The following is a 22,316-nucleotide window of genomic DNA, read 5'->3' as shown; positions in this document are numbered from 1 at the left end:
ATGTGTAACTGTAGTGCGTTTCTTTTGACCCGACAGCACAGCCAGAAATAACGCTGACTGCATGTAAAGTGAAACACAGCTGCAGTTAATTGTCTCCAAGTGGATTTGTTATGAAGATGTAGGAGCAGAAAACACAGAGGAATATCTGGCAGCTGAGTCTTCAGAGGCACCGCTTTGCAAAAAAAAAAAAAAAATGCTGATTTATACAAACACTATGCGCTATAATACATGCTCAACATTGATGGAAGGGACAGATGCAGGGTAGATGTAAGATAAGGCACGATGGCTTTCATAGGGGATAAAGCCGCACGCATGCATCATGAGTGAAGAGCTGCCCAGCTAATACAGAGCTAGAACAGGTGCAGCAATTAACATTTTAGCATGTCACAGCTCCGGTGACGTTCGTACAATTCGTGGGGGTTTGATAAAGCCTCGACAAAACCGATGCCAGTGACTCAATAAAAACTTGGCAAAGGTGTTGCAAGTTCTGGCTTTCAAACCTCAACATGTGCTCCGCGTTGGCACAAGACTGCCTGCCCACTGTAATTTCAGGACACTCCAGTTGCCTCCCACTCACATTTTTTTTTTTTTTTTTTTGGAAAAACATTTCCAAAAAAAAAAAAAAATGCACGTGACAAGAGATGTATTATTATGATGACACTGCTGCAGTTTTTTTTTTTTTTGCCGTGGCCTGCATATCATGAGTATGAACAGAGGCGGATAAAAGGCTCCGGCCCAGCAGCTGAGGTGACCACTGAAAGTTCTCAGGTGCAATTTACCCGCTAAAGGCTGGAGGATACTTCTCCAGGTTTGCACGTGGGCGAGAATGCACAGCGGGGGGGGGGGCTGGAGACCATATCATAGATGTATGAAGCAGAACCGGGTTCTGAGTTCAAAAGATGGTGCTGGATACTGGACTGAATGGATCACATTTTGACGATACACGAATAGATTCATCAACAATACAAAGGACCATTAGTGGAAGCCCTATCTTCACAAGACATGTTGAATTTCTGGATCTCTTCAGTCACGTCGTTTACTCATCCATATTGAGAAAATGTGACTTTTCTGTTTCTGTCAGTTATCTACTGTGCCATGAATTCTGTAACGGTGGCAATTCCCTGGTTGCAAAGACAGTTTGATGAATGATGAATGTCATGACTCCCTTCATGCCTCTTTAAACATATTTTCAGATGAGAGGTTCATTGGCAGGTTCTAAGATGTACTGCAGAGGGTTAAGTCCGGTCCCTCGTCTTTTAGGAGGATTTGAAACAAGAGCAGCGGCGGCAGCGGGGGACCGGACCCAAGAGAGGAGGAGGAGGAGGAGGAGGAGGAGGAGGAGGAGGAGGAGAGAGACGGCCATTCAGCGAATCGATAGCTTCACTTCATAACATTTACATTGATTCTCTCACAAACATTAAGGAGTAATAAACCCACGAGGGCGGCGCTCTCTCTCACACTCTCACACACACACACACACACACACACACACACACACACACACACACACACACACACACACACACATGCGCCAGCTAATTCTTTTTTCATGCAAATGGTCCAGAGAGGAGTAGCACATCTATTGTTATTCTACGCAGCACGCTCCTCACCTGCGAGGTTGGATAACATCTACTGCTCACGGGGCGCAGGAGCCAAAACCACCAACGATGCGGTTCTCCTCCGCTGAGGAGCCATCCATCTGGTTTCACACTGCTGAGGGATGTGTGGGAACAACACTGCAACACGGGTGTTAATGTTCCATGTCACTCTCAGAGCTTCTCCATGGGAGCCAGCAATGAGAGGCGCAGACTGACAGTACTCCATGTACAACAGAGCCGTCAGCGTAGCCAGCTGGGGGGGGGGGGGGGGGTATACTGTATAGTCTGTTGGAATTAGGTATTATGGTTAAAGGAAAAATCAACACTAAAATACTGTAACAAGACAGCGTTTGGGTCTCGCTGCACTTTTCCTGCAAGATGCACGGCAGATGAGAAAAGGTCAAGTGACACCAGAACAGTTCCAGCACACAAACGATTGGAGAGATATTTAAATCATGTTTCCGGAATATGAAATAGGAAATAATACTATAAACAGAAGTATTTAATTTAATAGAATAAGGAAGTTCGAGCGCATGAAACAAATATTGTAAAAAAAGTAAGGAATTCTTTGTTGCTGCAACATCCTGCACTAAGATCCAGAAGTAATCCGTTCACCTACTAACAACAGACTCAACAGATCATTCTGCAACTCCACTCCTAGATATGTCGTGTTGTGAAAGATGTGTGTGTGTGTGTGTGTGTGTGTGTGTGTGTGTGTGTGTGTGTGTGTGTGTGTGTGCACGGTGCGCCTCTTGCTTTCTCTCCCTCTTGCTCTTATTGTTGCTATCGCTTCGTGAACCTGCATGTAAAAAAAACCAGCTGGATCCAAGTCCAGACAGGCTCCCCGGGGGCTTCCTAAAAGTCATTTAGGAGAGGCTGAGGTGGAAGTAAACAAGGCAGGGTGAAGGGTGGTGGAAACAGCAAAGATACATCAGAAACCTGTCTCTCCCAACTCTCCGAAGCACTGTGGGTTAGACTGCTTTTAGCCACGCCAACAGTCCATCACTTTGGTCCAGACCAAACTGAATGGATTGCCATGATGTTTTTATTTTTTTTTTACAAACATTCGTGTTCCTCATTACATTACATTACATTACAGTCATTTAGCAGACACTTTTATCCAAAGCGACTTACAATAAGTGCATCAACATTGGTAATCAAAAGAACTACTAGTCACCAAAAGTCATAAGTACATTTCCTTTTCCAAACAAGCATCTAAGAGCCTGAAGCAGAGCATAACTCAGAGCCAAAGTATAGTACAGAAACAAGAAAAACTGTTAGTGCTATAAGTAGTACAAATACAATAAGTGCAACAAGCTAGTATGAAAGCAATAAGCGCTAAGTGGAAGGCTCAGGGTAGCACTTCCTGAAGAGGTGGGTTTTCAGCCTGCGCCGAAAGATGGGCAGCGACTCCGCTGTCCTGACGTCAGTGGGAAGTTCATTCCACCACTGTGGGGCCAGGACAGAAAACAGACGTGACCGGGTCGATCGGCCGCCAGGACCTCTGAGCGACGGGGCGACCAATCGCCCCGAGGCAGCAGAGCGAAGTGGTTGGGCGGGGGTGTAAGGCTTCCTCAGAGGATGAATCCTAATAACTCTGGCTTTTCCTCTAGAGCTACCAGGGAATGAAGCGTCGATGCTCAAAGTGTTCTGAGGAGGATATCTCCGGATATCCTTTGCTAAAGACAGTAAACGTTCTGATCGTTCGGATGGGAGAGAGTCCAGTACAACTTGAGGTCCATCACGTTATTGAGACTGCAGGGGCTTGTGTGCAAAGTTCAACATATGCAAAGCAATGAATAAACAAGAGCAGGAAGGTGGATAACGTCATTATTTTTTACCTGCACATGCATACTCTGTGGACGCCACAAACTGTATGCTGGATATAAGAACCGGTATTAACGTGCGGACACATTAGACTGCATGGTCCGAGGGTTTTACTGCATCTCTCTGTTTGTTTGTCTGTTCCTATTTCAGCCCGAGCTGAAGACCAAAAAGCAATAATGTTTTCAGGGATGGAAACAAACTATGATTTTCCAAGCTACCTGCTGTGGAAACAATTCTCCCATGGCCACTATCATCACAGACGTGACACTAAGAGGATTAACGCGCACGCGCACACGCACACGCGCACACGCACACACGCACACACACACACACACACACACACACACACACACACACACAATCACGACTCACAATGCCACTTAGGCGCCGGCTCTAATGAGTAAAAGAGACACAAGAGCGATTGTTAAATGACTTGTAAAAATGTAAATTCATGTGGTCAGATGGGAAGACAGAGCCAAAGACTCACACAGACATGGAGCAGCCGGCTGGTTACAGTGGAGTGGTTATTTAGGTCACAAAAGAAACATTCTAGTTGTATTATTCCTCTAATTGTGGGGACTCATTTCATATCTGACATCACACTGGATCTTTCCTTTTGTCTATGATTGTCTGGCCATTAGTTTCACAGTATTACTTCTGGGTGTTCCACGGACCGGAGAGGAATTTTGATGTGACAATAACTGTGTTGTAGCTGTCTGCTTGGACACAATGCACAATGTTGACACACACAGATTTAGACAGATATATCCTGGTCCAAATAAACACACACACACACACACACACACACACACACACACACACACACACAGAGATGAGTGGGGCTGCAGTAGCTGTGTTGGTGATACAGGACCTGGGTGAGCTGGTCGGTCCGGGGTTTTAGATTACGATAACTGGGGGACGGACGGACCAGAAGCACAACAACACCGTCACATGAGCAGCATAACAATGACCTCTCCACATACAGCCTGATGTGTGACTGTGAATGAATGAGACAAACAACGAGAGGGAGAGAGAGAGAGAGAGAGAGAGAGAGAGAGAGAGAGAGAGAGAGAGAGAGAGAGAGAGAAGGGTGTAATGGAAGGGAAAGAGAGAGTGATAGAGGGACCGATGAAAACATGGACATCCACAGGGGTTTATAAGGCAGCAAAGGGACCATTACTACACCATTAGGGATCAAAGAAGCACAATCCCAGCATCTACAATATGGGCCAGTGTGTGTGTGTGTGTGTGTGTGTGTGTGTGTGTGTGTGTGTAGCCACATGTTTAAATGTATGTGTGTGTGTGTGTGTGTGTGTAAAAGGGTTTATTTCCCCTTTCTTTTGCCTTCATCTTCAATCCAAGAGTGGTCTCGAAAGCCTCTAAAGACTTTCACTGCAGCTCTCTCTGACATTGAGGACCTGTAACGTCGCCCTTTAGGCTCATGCAAAACCCAATTTACTTCACTTCAAAAATAAAATCAAGGTCTCTCATAACTGCACCGCACGTTTCAGATAATTCCAGTTAACGACGACTTGCAGCAGCACTAAGGGGCAATGTTTTTACAAGAAGAAAAGGTGATGCAATTCACATCCAGCCGATGGTTCCACGCTATTCTCCTGTCCCATTGTTGGTGGTAATTCGCAAATGCATTCAACACACTTGTTAGACGTCAAGGACACACACACACACACACACACACACACACACACACACACACACACGAGAGAGAGAAGTCCGCAGGGCCCCTTTAAACAAAGATCTGCGTAAGTCAACACAGATGACCGCGGTTGAGAGATCACTAGATAATATAATAACGCTCATAAGACACATCAATCAGATGAGAGCTCTGTGAAACAAAGATGGCAGCTGTCAATCAGTAGCCACCTCCGTACAAAGTCATCTGCTGTTTGATATGATGACATGTGATTCAGCGATTAGAGCATTGAGATCCTAAACATAAGAACGGTCAAACACACACACACACACACACACACACACACTCCCCAGTGTACCATGGCCAAAGAGTCATTGTAAGTAATGCCGCATACTTTATGAAGGCCATTATACATTCACAGTAAGATAGATGTTATTATGCAAAAGGGAAATAACCTTCCTAATTATGGCTTTACATCTGGCGAACTGGCAGCTATACTATATATATATATATATATATATATATATATATATATATATATATATATATATACATAGTATGGGCTAAGTAATGTAATTAGAGAAGTCAAAAGAGAGGGGGAGAGAGAGACGTAGTTCTTTTCTTTCACCGTGTTATATTTGATCATATATTGCTCATTTTCACAATCGATAGGTATTAATTGTAACCCACCGTCGATCGGTGGTGACAGTGAGCAGGAGTTCACCACTGTCGTGTTTTAACGATCCCTCAATGTCAGTAATTGGGCATTAAAGGCTTCCTGTCTGCTTGAGCTGCAACAAAGTATTTGTCAATGCAGTTGTTTGTGTGTACTTGTGAGGTAGAATCAGAGTGAGTGTGTGTGTGTGTGTGTGTGTGTGTGTGTGTGTGCATGTGATTCAGTGAGTGTGTTCTTGTATAATCTTCATTTCATTATGGGCATCTGCAATTGAATTAGCCATGCCGTGCTCATCTCCTGCATTGACAGCGGCAGGCTGCGACCGCAGTTCAACTCCATCAGGAAGTCAACTGTAGGAAGTGTCTGTGTGTGTCTCTGTGTGTGTGTGTGTGTGTGTGTGTGTGTGTGTGTGTGTGTGTGTGTGTGTTTAGCAGAGGGTCAGCACGTTTACATGACTGCCGGCTCCAAAAAGGCAAACAACCCTATTCTTGTTCTTGTGGTCTCATGATGTTTGACCGTCAACTGGTTCTGTCCACCCACAGATCTATTTACATGTATTGTGAACAGACCCAGAGTATTACAGTCAAGACTCACTTCTAAAAATATTGATGATGCAGGTAACAGTCGGCAAAATGGGTCGAAACAAAACCTTTCCAGGTTATTCCCAAGATTTCTGCTAAAGAGGATTGTTTTAGTAGTGTTTACCTTCCTTTATCTCAAATCTGTGCAGCCCAGCTGGGTCGGGTCTATTTGCGGCTTCTAAACCTCGGATGCTGCTTTGGCATGTCCCACTTAGCGGCAGGGGTCCTGAGCAATGAAGAACACCTGAATGAAAGTCCTGCACTCACTGTCCTATTTGTTCTGTCTGTCTCTGTAGCTGCTGGACGTGAAGCCTTTCTTCACCGGCTAATCGCTTACTGTGTCCGTCTGCTGTGTGGGGCTGGGCAGGTTGTGAACAGTTGTTTTATAGGAAGGGTTCTGGTTCTGGACGGATATGATTGCCAGTGGGATTGCTAAGATGGGGGAGACTCAGCGAAACCAAACTAGAAGAGGCTAAACTGCTCCACGGAGCTAAAGAGTGATCTATACCCTATCGTGCCAGAGGCCAGAATATTATGATTCCACTTTGTTTCTTTGGGATATTAGGAGGCTTCCGATCCATTAAGGTCGGAGAGTAAAACACCATCACAGGTATCAACAGGAGTGCAACGCAGCTCTCCCCAAATCTCTGCAAGGTTCTGATTGTTTCCCGAATCAATTTAGTAAAAACGAAGAACCGAAACACCATGAGATCTATCAGCGAGATTGAAATTGTTAATCACACACTTTTCTCTCACATTCACGCAGGAATCATTGCCGTTCAAAGTTTGTCAAATAACAAATACAAATGACAAAGAGCAGAGAGAAACGTTTTTAGAGCTCCTGGTTGGGACTTTAATGAATGAAAACAGTGCAGAGGAAGAAAGAGAAATGAATGGTAAGAGGATATTATATGCTACTGACACCACTTTCAAACATGAAAACAAGTATCACAGTGCAGTAGCATTGTGATACTTGTAATACTTTGGTTTTGTCTAAACCTTCCAATTCTCCTGTCGTCTCACTGAGCTCAGCATAATTGAATCCAGTCAGGCCCAACAACATCATGGACACACACACACACACACACACACACACACACACACACACACACACACACACACACACACACATAAAGAAGTCCAAATATGTAAAAACATACTGTTGAGGGTAATTGAAGTTGAAAGTTCCCCCCCTCCAAAAAAAAGATGAAACCAAGAGGAATTTGCTTTGACACCAGCTGTTTAACACTTGCCCCGCTCGCTCTGTTAAACGCAGCCACACATGTACACACACACACACACACACACACACACACACACACACACACACACACACACACACACACACACACACACACACACACACACACACACACACACACATACATGCGCCATTCAGTATTCACTGTGAAAGGCAGTAGGCATGATCGGCAAAGGAGAGGGCTGACGCTGTCAACGCTACAGCGGAAAAAAAAACAACCCTACTGACACCACAAAAGGCAAAACCTGTATTCAAATCAGCTGGCCCGTCACTGCCTGTCCACGGCGCAGACTTAGACGGGCTTAGAAGCAGACAGTCTGCAGATAGGGAGCGTTCTCCCAAACTGAAAGAAGATTCAACCGCTTTGATTTTCTCCTGAATAAACCATGTTTCCTGTGAGACTGGGATAAAGGCAAGGTTAGCGGAGAACAGCGCACAAACGTGCATATCGAACAAAGCACAAACACTAACATACACACACACACACACACACACACACACTGAAACACAAGTGATCCCTTACTTTCACGGCGAGGTGTTACAGCCGTAGCTGCAGAATAGCCAACATAGGGGTAATACAAGAGATACAGAGGCTGGCCAGAAAGAAAAGAGGGACAGACAGGGAAGGACAAAATGGTTTCATCATGCAATGGCCATGTTGTGCGATGTGAGAGAAATAGCAACACAACGCAGTGTCGCCATGTGCCAGAATGATTTCTCCAGTGCTCCTCAAGCTTAAACATGTTGCAGACGTCACCGTGAAGGATAACCTGCTGGAATGGACCGTAGCAAAAGTGGAATCAGGAGGAGAACGTCCTGCGCTTTCCTCTGCCTTCTTCGTTAATTGTTAGCCACAACGCTTAAGTCACATGTGCCCTGCACTCTGAATATATCGTGTCTGATGATAAGGAGTTAGTGAGCAGAGCTTCTATGGAAGCAATGGTGCAGCTTGTAGGTTCAAAATGTAACATTGTAAACAGGGTGACGGTACATGACCAGAATATAAATTGCTTCATTGCTTCTATTATTTGCTTGCAGGTCAAAGTTGGAAAAGTCTGCCAGAGGACGTGGCAGCAATCTTTGTTCCTGTTCCATCTCTTTGCATCAAATGAAGCCGGTGTCGTGAATTAATATCTGCGGTCGCAAAAAACCCCAGAAAAATCAAGATCTTAGCAGCAGCATTTTGGACCACTTGTAAAAGCCCCATGATGCTTTGCAAAGGCAGAACGAGGGCTGGGTATCGGTAATCGACACCTTCAAGGTACAAAATGAAATGCTTGACATGTTGAGTTTAGGCAGTTGTTTAAAAAACGGATGATTTTGCTCATTCTTGAGGCTAAAAGAAACGTGTCAATGAACATCCCAGCAGCGATAGCAGCATCGTGTCCTCACGAGGCAAACAGAATCGGACCGAGGACAGAACCTTGAGGAACACCTCGCTACAGAGATTCACATGAAGAAGCATGGTCGCCGACAGGAAGCGAGACCCTCCTGTCAGAGAGGTACGCCGTGAGGAGAAAACCCCCCCAAAAAAAACACCGCCTAAGTTTGTCAACTAGTCTACGTGTCAGAAGCTGCACTTATAGATCCAACAGAAGCAAATCAAAACACACTCCGGCATCAAGACTTCATTTGAGACTGAGAAGAGCTGTTTCTGAAACAACACAAACTTAATATTATGCTTGGTTAAAACAGTTGGTAGCTGCTTAGCAACCACCTTTTCAAAGACGTTGGCTTTAAAAGGCCACTTGGAGATCGGTCTGTATTTTGGGGTCGAGAAGGGTCAAGGATTGATATTTCTCAGAAGTGGCTTACTCACAGCGGTGTTAGACAATCCAAAGACAATAGGTGGCACAAAGGGACCGATGGAGGTGTAGGTAAATGTCAGGGTGGGGGGGGAGGGGGCTAAGAGAGGCTTTCATACAGTTAACAATGTTTGTGACATCTTGTTATTAGAGAGAAACTCACATCAAAGAGAGGGACAACACGGGGAGAAACTCACAGCTTTTCACCTTACCTGCTTCATGAAGTGTGCTTGTGAGACGTATGCATACTGACGACTGAAGCCTAACGACGGAGCTGCTAACACCGCCCACACTTTACTGCTTGTGGGTGGATCTATAGTGGTATTAATTAAGATGCAGTGCAACTTGCTTTTGTTGGTCGTTGCAGTTTGGTGAAACAGATTGGTGCAGTAAGACAGTACAAAACAGGTGTGATTGGTTATGACAGTGAACTCCAAACATTGACTCAAACATTGCATGCTGGGGCAACCACCTATTACTGCTTCAAATCCCGACACGGAGAAGCAAATTTGCTTCCAATGCCGATGCCAACATTTGCTAATCACCTCAGCATCAAAGCCTCAAAACGCCATCTAAACGCAAAGTGTTGGGATTGGTATTGGTCACAGGGTTGTGTTGCTAAGCTATAGCTGAGCTGCAAAGTGGGAGGAGCTATTTTGGCAGCCCCTCGCTCAAGAAGTAAAAGTCCAATTTGTTTTTCCCACGAACATTGGTTCGTTACTCACAGTTGGAGCATTTGTAGGTCTTGGATCGGCACGAAACTCTGCCGGGTGAATCATCAGTACAAAAGATGAACAACTGCATTAGATGATATTAAGTTACAAGCCTGAATACATACATACAAACTTGACTCCCAAGGTATATTTTGGAAAGACACATCCGATCACAGAGTTTAAAATGGTGTAGTGTGTCTTGTAAATGGCAGGTGGAAGCTCACAACTCTGTTTCCCAAACGTCGCCCTCGCCTCACCGGGGCTGTTACGGGTTTCAGCTTTGCAGGCTGAGCTCTCACAGAGCCGAGGCATCAGCAGTGGGATTATGCTGAAGTGTCAGCCATCTTGAAGAAACCCATAGCCCCTTGAGAGAGAAAAAAAAAAAAAAAAATGCCTTGTGTTTACCAAAGGCTGTTAAATTTTCCACTGAGCAGGGTATAAGAGGAGGAGGTGCCGTAATGCAAAAGGCTCAGGTGGGTTTATCTGCAGATGGCGCATTACATGTACAGTCTGGTTCCTTGTTTGATTGGATCTAATAAAAATCCCAGTTTGCTGTTTGATTGGATCTAATAAAAATCCCACTCAGCAGTTTACTTTACCAAGTTGGGCTCTGCTGAGCTCAGTGTGGGTCACCAGCGGACGTCTGAAGGATGTCGTCACTTCATTTCTTGTCACAGTTGTTCTTCCAGGTGGCCTAAAGTTGAGGCGCTTTGACTCACAGGATAATCTACCACGAGTCAAACATCTCCAGATTTACTATAGTATCACGCACTCATCTCTTGGGCGATGATTCCATCGGCAAACCGGAACCGATAATGACTTCTCATCGTGTCTCCTGTCATTTGACTCCTGTATAGATCCGTCTGTCCGCTCTCGGCCCAATCTGTGACCTCTTGGACGGACACTTCGCAGATGGTCATTTTTCACGAACGGCAAGTCAATCTGGTGCGCGGGATCATCACGCGACACCTCGTCGATTGGTGCCGGTCTTTGTCTGGGATGCCAGCTCTTTAACACATCGCTGCTGCGCCTCGAGGCTCCAGTTGCCTGCGGATCTGCCAGTTTGGCCCAACTGTCACTCGGATGGACAGTAATGACTTTGCGAGGGCAGACAGCGCACAGCCACCCATCTCAAGCAAGGCAGCGGTTATAATTGGACAGTCAACCTTTCTTGGGACAGTTGCATAATCTGAAGACCCGTGTCTCTGCACTGCAACAGTATGTTGTGCTAGAGCAGATACAGAAGCATTTCATGAGGCTGAACAGGGATCATAGAGAACATCCTAGTTACTATCAAGCATATTTGTTCATTAAAGATGCTTCTTTTCCAAAAAAGCATGCCAAACTATTAATAAAGAGATTCTCAAAATGTGTTTCACTTTTAGCAGCTGTGTGCAGATTCATATGAAATGTGACAGAAGCAGAGGGAGTTCTGTATTGACTCCTACTGATAGAACGACACGATGCTACGTGGAATGAACGTGAGAAAAACACACATCATGGTAAAGAAAATAACTATTTTTGGTTTGTGTGTAAAAGAGAAATCTCAGCGAAAGATCAAATTGTTATTGGTAACAGTTAGGGTGAACGCGGTCGAAGCTGGGCAAGAATGTTCTCTTGTAAACAGATTTCCACGACCAGAAGTTGATCAATTATTGAGAGACTTTCAACATTCACATGGTCGGTACCCTAAATAATTAAACTGTCATCCCAGAATGTGCGCGTCATTGTGCAGATCAATTAATGATAATATGTGTTTTCATACTGAGGGGCACATAGGCCACGATTGAAATGCAACCCGCACGTCTTTTCTCTCCAAAAGTAAACCAGAAAAAGCTGATAAATCTCTTATCTCGTTTTATTAAAATGCATCCGGCATCCGGCATCCGGCATCCGGCCGCCTGCTGCAACGTGGACAACTGTGCCAAGGTCGCTGTGGACGTCTCTGGAGGCAGCGCGAAGTTGAGACAGACAACTCTGTAAGACGTAGCTCCGACTTTTAATACGGCTTCTTGTAGCTCTGACCAGCCCACACACACACACACACACACACACGGTAGAATGGCTCGGACCAGTTGGAGGTATGCTACGATTATTTTTATAAGAATAGAACTATCAGCAGCGCCAACTTTATTTTTCATTGTGATTGATTTCGGATTAATATTACAAACAAATTGGAAATCTGCATTTCAAAGCAGTCCCAAAGAAAAATCCTCCATCTTATTTTTTCCTACAAGGTAATTTGTCACTGAAAGACGCCAGATAAGAAGGCCCTGCTGTGTGAGCTGATGCTAGCAGAGAGAATCTCCCCTGAGCTAGATGTTGCTCCCCTGAACTATTTGTTTCTGGCTCTATAGTTGTCTGCCCCGGTAACAATGCCATTTGTCACTGTCACCGGCTGGTACCATACCTCCCTTCATGAGGGGGGCCTATATGGAAACCACTGCACATTATTGAGGGTGGGGGGGGGGGGGCAAAGAGGTGGCTGTCGTTACTGGGAGCCGCTTTAATTTCTATGGGGAGTAGGGTTTGTTAGCATGTGCTTGACTTAGTATTCTGTGCTCATGTTGTACATTCATGCACATTATGAACATAAGGAGATGTTTGTAAGGAGATGCGGACACCTGTGGCATTAAGCCTTGAAGCTATTGCGAGGAGCTGAGAGGGTGATGCCGCGTAATAACCGGAGTTCTTCGCTGTATTGGATTTCATCAGGCCACTAAGTGCTCATCATGTTAAAACACATCGGACTGATATTACGTTTTTTGAAGCTCTATTAGCTGAATCTCATTTGGCTCAGGTTGCTTTTTTCTCTTGCCTGATTTAATAGAAATCTCTGGTACTCCGTGTTCAGGATCCATCGCAAATGCTGCAGTGTAGCGAAAACCAACAACCGCTCTGTTATACGGAGCAAACGAGGGTCCCAATTTGTGCAACTTGCAGCAACTGAACCAGTACAAAGCCTCGATTTAAAAAAAGATAAAAGTAATCAAAACAGTCTTCTTGACGCCAAACAGCTCGCTTCTGGCTTGTTCTGTGTAGCAGAGAGAGCCGACGCACTCCCTCTGAGCAGAGCACAATGCTGGGAACAAGAAAAGAGCTCGGTAATAGCCGAGATCGCTCACTGGTGCCCCAATTATATAGACAGAGCTGTTGCCCTGGGACATGACTTAATGACCATAATAAGGCTTGTCTGTCTGTTCAAAATCAGCTTAGAGTGCATCCGCGCTGACCTACAGCATCACTCTACCCTTAGTCCAATTGCAACAGGCAGCATGAGAAGGAGCAGGGTGTTTTGGGGATGGGTAGCGGAGGGGACAAGATAGAGACTCCCCCCCCCCCCATCCTGACAGTGTCTCCCATGGACCACGGACCCCCCCCCCGAGCCCTCCTTCTCCCACCTCATGGCCCCTGATGAGGATCAATTTGGACTTGAGCGTTTCTTGCGTCTGCGGCTGCTGCTCTTTAATTCAGTATGGCTGAGCCGCTCTGTGATTAATGACAGGTACTTAGCTGGGAGACTGGTCAATAAACGCACTGGTCCAGGAACTAAATACCACGGTGTTCGCCAAAGGAGACGCAGCCTTTCTCCATGTGGCAGCACGGCCGCGATTAGAGAGGGGGTTTGGGGGGGGGGGGGGGGGGGGGGGGGGGGGAGCAGTGAGAGAAAGAGAACTGTGAGCCCAACAACTTTGGTGTGTGTGGCAAGCATGCATGTCCTCATGAATCCAGACAAGATAACCTGGATGTCATGTGTCATGTGATTAAAGCATTCATCATGCATTCACACTGCTGCCCACCCATGATGATTTATAATGCCTTTGATATCCTGAGAAACGGAGTGCTTCTTAGCTCCAACAGAACCTGAACTGCACCATGTAATCCTGTAATCTTCTTATCAGCACAATTACCATATAACACAAACACACATCGTCCGGGGAAATGATTAAAAAAAAAGAAAAAAAAAAAGTTTCCACTGCAAGGTCACCCGGATTATTTCATATGCTCATACCAGGCCCATGTTAATCAATACACAATGCAATAGATATTCACCTGACGGCTGATTGCATATCTCACGGTGTTCATACATTTACGGTGTGAGTCGTCTCACCGGGGCTGGCTGTTACAATACTGACCTCCAGTGTGCGCACAGAAGGACAGAGACGAGCGTGTTCTCCTCGGGGATGAGGGACCCCGCGGCTGTCAGTCTGTGGCTTTTCTGACAGCTATGTGACCTCCCCTGCTCGCTCTGCCCATTAAAATGGACGCAGGCACGCTTTTCGTATAGGCTTCTGAACCAGACCTTCACAGAAGTCAAATCAGGAGGAGAGAGAGAGAGAGAGAGAGAGAGAGAGAGAGAGAGAGAGAGAGAGAGAGAGTCACCGATCAGCTGTCCGCCACAAACCTGACAATGCAGATAAACTGGAGCCACATGAAACGAGCGCTCCTCCCAGCAGCAGCCTGCACGGATCTTATTAAATATTCCTAAATCACTTATCAACTATAAAAACAACTCTTTAGTAATAGAATATTTCGCTTGCGTATTTCCCCGCTATCATCTCCTCCAGTAGTCTCTCCTCCGCTGCGGAGCAAGTCCCTGCTAGTTTTTTTTTTCTAATGTAAAAAAAAAAAAAAAAAAAAAAAAAAAAAAAAGAGAGAGAGAGAGAGACACGTGGTTGTTACAAACCTCTCTCAGGACACAGCGGGGACGCGGAGGTGGAGAGATGCGGGCGCAGTCGGGATGGGAGAGGACGCGTTGAGGAGGGAGTCCGCTCTCCAACTATGGACATTTTGCTGCGGAGCATCCTGCGCGCGCTTGGAATAAGCTCTTAATAGACTCTGCATATTGCGTTCACGGTCTCTCTGTCTTTCTCCCTTCTTCTTTTCTTTTTTTTTTTTGTACAAAAGGAGAGACTTGCATTCAGGAGGTGGAAGATCGCAGGTGAGGAGAACAAAAAGAAAAAAAAATGCCGTCAGCAGTATAGTGAAATATGCGCTGAGGTCGTAATGGGATGTTTCTATAGATTATTTCCGCAAATTTGTATTTAAAAAAATCATAATTATCTTGACTTAGAAAACAACAAACACTCAGAATGGATTTTTTGAATAGCTCCAGCTTGGAGGATGGGATGGCTGCAGAAAATATCTCCTCTAATTCCACCTCCCAAAGCAAGTACAGCCAGCTGGCTATCTGGGGTCTGGCCGGACTTGTCAGCTTTCTGATTTTGTTCACAATAGTCGGGAACGTCTTGGTTGTCATCGCCGTTTTAACAAGCAGAGCTCTGAAGCCACCCCAGAATCTGTTTCTCGTCTCCCTGGCCAGTGCGGACATCCTGGTGGCCACCCTGGTCATGCCCTTTTCTCTGGCAAACGAACTCATGGGCTACTGGTTTTTTGGAAAGATTTGGTGTGACATCTACCTGGCTCTGGACGTTTTATTCTGCACCTCTTCTATTGTTCACCTATGTGCTATTAGTTTGGACCGGTACTGGTCAGTGACACAGGCGGTCGAGTATAACTTAAAGAGAACGCCTAAACGAGTTAAAGGGATGATCGTGGTGGTGTGGTTGATCTCAGCCGTCATCTCTTTCCCACCGCTGATATCAATGGACAGGAGCAGCAATGAGGACAGTCCTCAGTGTATCCTGAACGATGAGACCTGGTACATCCTCTACTCCAGTCTTGGCTCATTCTTTGCCCCCTGTGTCATCATGATCCTGGTCTATATTCGCATCTACCAAGTGGCAAAGACCAGGACCAGAACAATGTCAGAGAAGAAGAGGGACGTGGACTCGCCGCTGGAGAATGGGATGGACCAAGCCGAACCCGGCCGAGGAGGGTCACTGAAGTCGAGCAGGGACGGGAGCATGAAAGACCAGGAACGTGGGAACGGACACTGCCAGGAGCAGGCGGTTCGATCCCCTCTACCGAACGAGCCCAAACATCCGGCGACGGACCACGACGACGACTTCGAGGACAGCAGCTCGTCAGACGAGAAACCTAAGAAAAGTTCCATCTCCTCCAAGCATCAACGCGACGACAGAAAAGACCGGAAGTGCAGCCGGAAAAGCAGCTCCGCCTCTAAATACTCCAGCAGGAAGTCGCGCGCCAGCTCCAAGTCTATGGAGCTGTTCTCGTCTCGCCGCAAACGCCGGAACACCGTCAATAGGAAGAAAGTCTCCGCCGCGCGAGAGAAGCGCTTCACCTTCGTCCTCGCCGTCGTCATGGGGGTTTTCGTCGTGTGCTGGTTCCCGTTCTTCTTCTCCTACAGCCTGTATGGGATCTGCCGGGAGCCGTGCCAGATCCCGGAGACGCTGTTCAAATTCTTCTTCTGGATCGGTTACTGTAACAGTTCGCTAAACCCCGTCATCTACACCATCTTCAACCAGGACTTCCGCAGAGCCTTCCAGAAGATCCTCTGTAAGTCATGGAAACGCTCTTTCTGAACGCTTCTGGGGTTGTAGTCGACATTTTACCCAGCAGACAATTTTGAACTGTTCTAATGAAGATGAAGTGCCGGCCTGGGGGGGGAGGGGGGGGGGGCTTTCACACCTTTAAGTTCAGGGATTGTACTAGAAATGAAGGGGCGATTTCACTACGGCACAGAAAAGAGTAAGCTCTTACTCAAAGAGGAGGCTTTCATTCAACGCCACCCGGGCAGCTGTCGGACTCTGATGTGGGCTGCGGCTCGTTTCCTCATCCTCATTGACTTCTCCCTTCACTGAAACACAATAAACGGACTCATAACGGTAACTTGTGAGGCGTGAGCGCCACAGTGGCTGCACATGGACGACCTGCAGAGGAAGTGAAGGGGTTTTTCAGAGACACTCGATTTAAAATGTGACCTCATTCACAGACCATAAAACGAAGGCCTTGACAATCTGCACACAGCCGTCGCTCGTGACGTGAGATCGTAGAAGCTATCCTCTCGCTCTGTCTCTTACTCTTGTTTTTTCTCTACCTTTCTATTGCGTCGCAGTCTCAACATGAGGACCAATGGGACAAAGGGGCTCCTTGCTTACTGTTTCAGTAGCAAGCAAAAAAAAGACTCAAAAACTATAAAGTCATATTTCCTCATCAGATGTTCTGTGTGGGGCTCAGAGGTGTCTGAACTGGGTACTGCAGAGGAAACTTTTTATCAGGACGTGTGTTTTGTGTGAACTTGTACATGGTTTGATACAGGATACAGTAGCAGGTACAGTACCCCATGTAGATGGAATACAGAGGTACTGCTGAGGCAAATGGCCACCCACTGAAGCTTTCACTGTGTGTGTGTGTGTGTGTGTGTGTGTGTGTGTGTGTGTGTGTGTGTGTGTGTGTGTGTGTGTGTGTGTGTGTATGGAAGAGAAAGAGTGTATAACAGTGAAAATCTTTGGCCATGAAGTGAGCTGGAGAGTTTATCGCATCTCATCCCGACTGCCAGTAAGTGATTGTCTGTCTGTGTGTGTGTGTGTGTGTGTGTGTGTGTGTCTGTGTATCTGTGTGTGTGTGTGCGTGTGTGTGTGTAGGTGTGCATAGGTGTGTGTGTGTGTGTGTGTGTAGGTGTGCATAGGTGTGTGTGTGTGTGTGTGTGTGTGTGTAGGTGTGCATAGGTGTGTGTGTGTGTGTGTGTGTGTGTGTGTGTGTGTGTGTAGGTGTGTGTGTGTGTGTGTGTGTGTGTGTGTGTGTAGGTGTGTGTGTGTGTGTGTGTGTGTGTGTGTGTGTGTGTGTGTAGGTGTGTGTCTGTCTGTGTGTGTGTGTGTGTGTGTGTGTGTGTGTGTGTGTATGTGTGTATGTGTGTGTGTGTGTGTGTGTGTGTGTGCGTGTAAGCCTGCATTCTCAAAGGCTTTATTCTTCCTGGTCAGCTGTCTTTCTATTCTCCATCACATGTCTTTTCTCTCCCTTACAGCCACAAAAAGCACTTAGTCACATTAAAAACCAAACACCACCAGTCTGCTGCTCTCACACACACACACACACACACACACACACACACACACACACACACACACACACACACACACACACACGTGATTAAACACACAAAGACATAACACGACTTATCCAGTAAGTACTTCATCTTTACATTTCAAACGTTTATAGCCAGACGGGCTAATGCTTTTTCTTTTCATTTGTAAATAGTTGAAGGCAGTACAGTATTATTGTGTGGTGCCTCATAATCACACACGTATCAATATGCTAAAAAATGTATTGTTTGTATAATGAACAACGCTTTGAACGATTTTCATGTTACACCAACCTCTGTCCTTTTCTAAAAGAGCCAGTGTTTACTTCCTTCTGCTTCGAGCACATTCAAGAGATCAAATAAAGAGATTACTTCAACTGTCATTTGAACATTGAAAGATTGCGTGAGTGCATTCTTCATTGCTATATATATATACATACATATTATATATTACAGGGCTAGGTTTGGGTACCACTGAATCCTTAGAACATCCTTAGAACAATTAATAGATTTTAAGATCCTAGAATGAAATAGAAATAGACTGGTTGTTACAAGAATCACTGGAGAACTGAACCAATGCAGAAAGGTCACCAGCGGTCAATGCACCAGGTTATGAGCAAGAACTCCGTTCGATCCGTAAAGACGGGTTTGCTGCCTCAGCTTTTACTGACTGTGTTCTCTCTGTAAAGGTATTTATTCAAAAACGCAGCTCACCAGAGACCCTCCAATCCAATCAGAGGTCAGATTTGGGTGAGAGTTTAACCAGAAACCCGAATCACTGCCACCACACCCCTCCTCTCTCCGCCTGCCTGACACTTATTTATTTACCCCCCCCCCCCCGAAAGCTGAATGGAGTCGCCTCCATGACAAAGCAGAATGGATTCTGTCGTGGCGTGAACAGTGAGTGTTTATGGCTTGCTGTGTCAGCGGGTCACGCGGTGGTTGTTTGCTCCCGTGCTACAGATCTGAAGCAGAACCCATCGGACAACCTTGAAAATGGAAATGAACCTCGTGTGCCCTTTCCACCTCAGGTGTTTGAAGATGCTCCTAGGCCTAAGGGCCAGGGAAGGAGAAGCTACATCCTACTATAGCTGAGTTTGAAGATCTTGCTGCTCAGATCACACCACTCGTTTAAACAAAAAAACTAAATAAAATGTGAAATATATTCATGAACTGAGCTTAAACAGGATCGCTCCATAAATCTTTAAGTCCTCGTGTCGCCTTCTGCTGTTGCCTGCGAGGATGATGTCTTCAACTCAGCCTGACCTTCCAAATCCCCCGTCTTCTCTGCCTCCCTCACACATGTCATAACTCATTTCGGCAGGTCTCCATGAGCGCTCAGTAGGCGGATGTGGCGAATGAAGACAGGCCAGATTGGAAAGTATTTCATGTTTGTGCGGTATGTTGCTTTGAACACCCATGAGAGGTTTTAATAAAGATGAATTCCCGGAGACATGATGGTAAAGTTTGAATGCGGAAAGGGGATTAGCGTTTTACTTGGACAGCATATCGTCTTCTGGGGGACTTCAGGTACATTTTTGGGAGTATTTTGAGGGTTAGATTTGCCGATCTGAGTCTTATGAAGAACATATGATGGACATTTGATTGACACTCTGCCCACATCTGTCCTCTCTTTTTATTCTCCACCAGCTTTCCCTCTGGGTGTTATCACACATCCTGTACGGTTTGAACTTCACCTTTTCTCCGCACCTCGGCCCACTTAAAACCTTAAGTTTGGCGCTGGAGTCACTACATCTTAGATTCATGTGTTCACATACTGTACATTAACAGACATCTTCCTGGTCTATTATCGCTGTACATTCTACACTCTTTTTATTACACTACCAAAACCTCCGGCTGCTTTTCCTTACAGAACACCAAAACACATACACAGCCGTCCAGACGAACACACAGTTGAAAGCGCTGAAGGCTATCAGCACGAGAGACGTACACAACAAGGGACGAAAAGCACCAAAAAACACCTCTCCTTTGGTATTGACTAGCAGAGTCCTGCTGCCAGGGACAGATAGAGGGATCTGTTATAGATTTCACTGTCAATGTCCATACCTTTAAGCAAAGAGTGTACATCATTTGCCATGCTCTCTATCTGGACATGCAAGTGTTTGATTATATGATACAAGTCCAAAAAGGATTATGTTTCAGCGGTGAGAAGGCAAGTCAAAAGGTAGACGTGGATAATCCATTTCCAAATCAATCTTTTCCTTTCTTCAGGGTTCTTCATACCTCTTCTCTCTTCCCAGCAGAGATGGAGAAGACTCCATCTTCCGTACGCCGTCTGCGATCAATCTCACACTCGTCGCGCTGAACCCCATCTCAACCTCTGTCCTTCACCCTCTTTATCCTCTCTCTCTTCCTCAATCAATCTCTCTTCTCCTCAGTCTCTTCTGAGCTTCTGGTTGCATTTGCATGAGAGAGCAGCAGTAGAGTACGCTTTATCATTGGAGTTGTCCTTGGGTCCTTCACAGAGGAATAGCACCTTTTCCTTTCCAACAGCGCAGCCAGATGCTCAACCCTGATTGTTTTTCTCTCTATTGCTTCAGCGTTCACACGCTGCTCATCACTCTCGCCCTGCAACCAGCCGCAAAGCCGACGCGTTTTATGCACAACCCATAACTAAAGGTAAGCGTACAGCAAATAGACATTCTGTTTTACTGAATGGTTGTGTAAAACCTCTCAACATGTCTTTTTGTTTGGCCCCAAAGAAGATATTCTGGACTGAAATATAGTGCAGAGAAAAGGTATGCATGCTCAAATAAACAGCAGTACATTATGAAAGAAGGAGGAAGTGAATGAGGGGCAATCCTTTATTTACAGCTCCAAACACTCCATTGTTGTTTCCCGTTGCATATTTGTCTGAAAGTCTAAAACGTTTTTGGTCTACAGCCACGCTAATGACTCTCTGCAATGCCGTACTTAGCTTTCAGCTAATTGTAAAAAGTCTGCACGGTAGAGCGATCGCAATGATAATGATAATTTGCAGATGCTTAGCGAGTGCGTTTTGCCGGGTTCACCATCTTAGTTTAAACATCTAGCAGTTCTTACCTGAATGAAGGTCTTTACCGCAAGATGTCGAGGCATTTCACTCAAAACCACAAAGCGAGAGGCAGGGGATCCCCAACGTCAGCGGGGTTCATCTGGGAACCACTCGTGTCCGTTTAAAAGTTCCAGCCAGCCAATATTGCTGAGATATTTAACTCTGAACCAAAGTGGTAGAACGACCAACCAACCAACCAACCAACCAACAGAACAGCAATGAATCCACAGAGCCATTCTGCTAACATGGCTAAAAATACATGCAAATTGAGTAAAAACAAAATATCTTGTCAAAGACATGAGCTTCATCATGGGCGGAGTGTGGCACTATACTGTATTTCCTTCATAAATGTATTTCTGATGCTCTGATGTCCGGTTGAGCCGCCTCCATCCTCCAGCAGCCGTACACCCTCAGGGTCAGCAGTTCATCCCCTGCTCCTGCTCTCCGTTACACTCCATCCATCCATCCATCCATCTCATCCCCCCTCAGTCACCATCTTTCTCTGTCTAAGACAAAATGATGCAGAACATGAAAAATGACTTGGGCTTCCTCAAACAAAGCCAACAGAGGGAAAGGGTGTCCGTGGAAGATGATGCAGGTTTGATGGTCTTTTCAGGATCAAGTGCTGTCAGACGGCTCAAGCGGACACCTCCCTTAATGCCCTCTTTATTTGAAATGCTCAAAGTGACACACTCCACACACGGAATGGGCTTTTGTACCAGAATCCTTTGTGTTGGCTCAGCTCACAGAGGGACAGTTTTTACTTGATATCAAGTTTGTAGCATTTCAAAAGGACATGTGATTTGCAAAGTAATGGTGAAATATTGGTTTAATACCACAAACAAATGAAAATACTCGCCCAGATAATAAGCCTCAGAATTATAACAGTATTACAAATTCACAATACCAAAGGCTTTCTACAAATCAAACCTGCTGCGTCCTATCAGGAGGGGTTCAGTGAGTACTCTGATAGCTACGACTACTAGATAAACGTCAGCAGTATTTCAGTTTTAATAAGGCAAACTAGTAGTTTTGGGGCAAAATCCATTGGTGCACATTAGCGATCTCACCTCAATAGTGTGTTCATGTAGATTAATTGTATTCAGGACACTCATGAATTTCATATGAATTGCATATGAACTACTCTTTTCCGGTGCATGATGGGATTGGCTCCTGCCCCCCCCCCCCACCCCCCTGTGAC

The 22,316-nt window shown here is 45.7% G+C and overlaps 1 protein-coding gene across 1 annotated transcript; it reads left to right on the top strand.

Annotated features, from left to right (window-relative positions):
* The first annotated feature begins 14,555 nt into the window (after positions 1-14,555).
* adra2c (adrenoceptor alpha 2C) lies at positions 14,556-18,457 on the top strand. The gene has a single exon (XM_068729098.1). It carries the CDS (start codon positions 15,209-15,211, stop codon positions 16,559-16,561), a length of 1,353 nt encoding a protein of 450 aa, XP_068585199.1. The 5' UTR covers positions 14,556-15,208; the 3' UTR covers positions 16,562-18,457.
* The last annotated feature ends 3,859 nt before the right edge of the window (positions 18,458-22,316 follow it).

The sequence above is a fragment of the Cebidichthys violaceus genome, unplaced genomic scaffold (genome assembly GCF_023349555.1).
Source record: "Cebidichthys violaceus isolate CVI_PGR_0920_01 unplaced genomic scaffold, fCebVio1.0.p SCAF_44, whole genome shotgun sequence".
In the NCBI taxonomy this organism is placed as follows: domain Eukaryota; kingdom Metazoa; phylum Chordata; class Actinopteri; order Perciformes; family Stichaeidae; genus Cebidichthys; species Cebidichthys violaceus.
The sequence above is the reverse complement of the archived record's forward strand: the minus strand, read 5'-3'. Positions and strand labels throughout refer to the sequence as shown.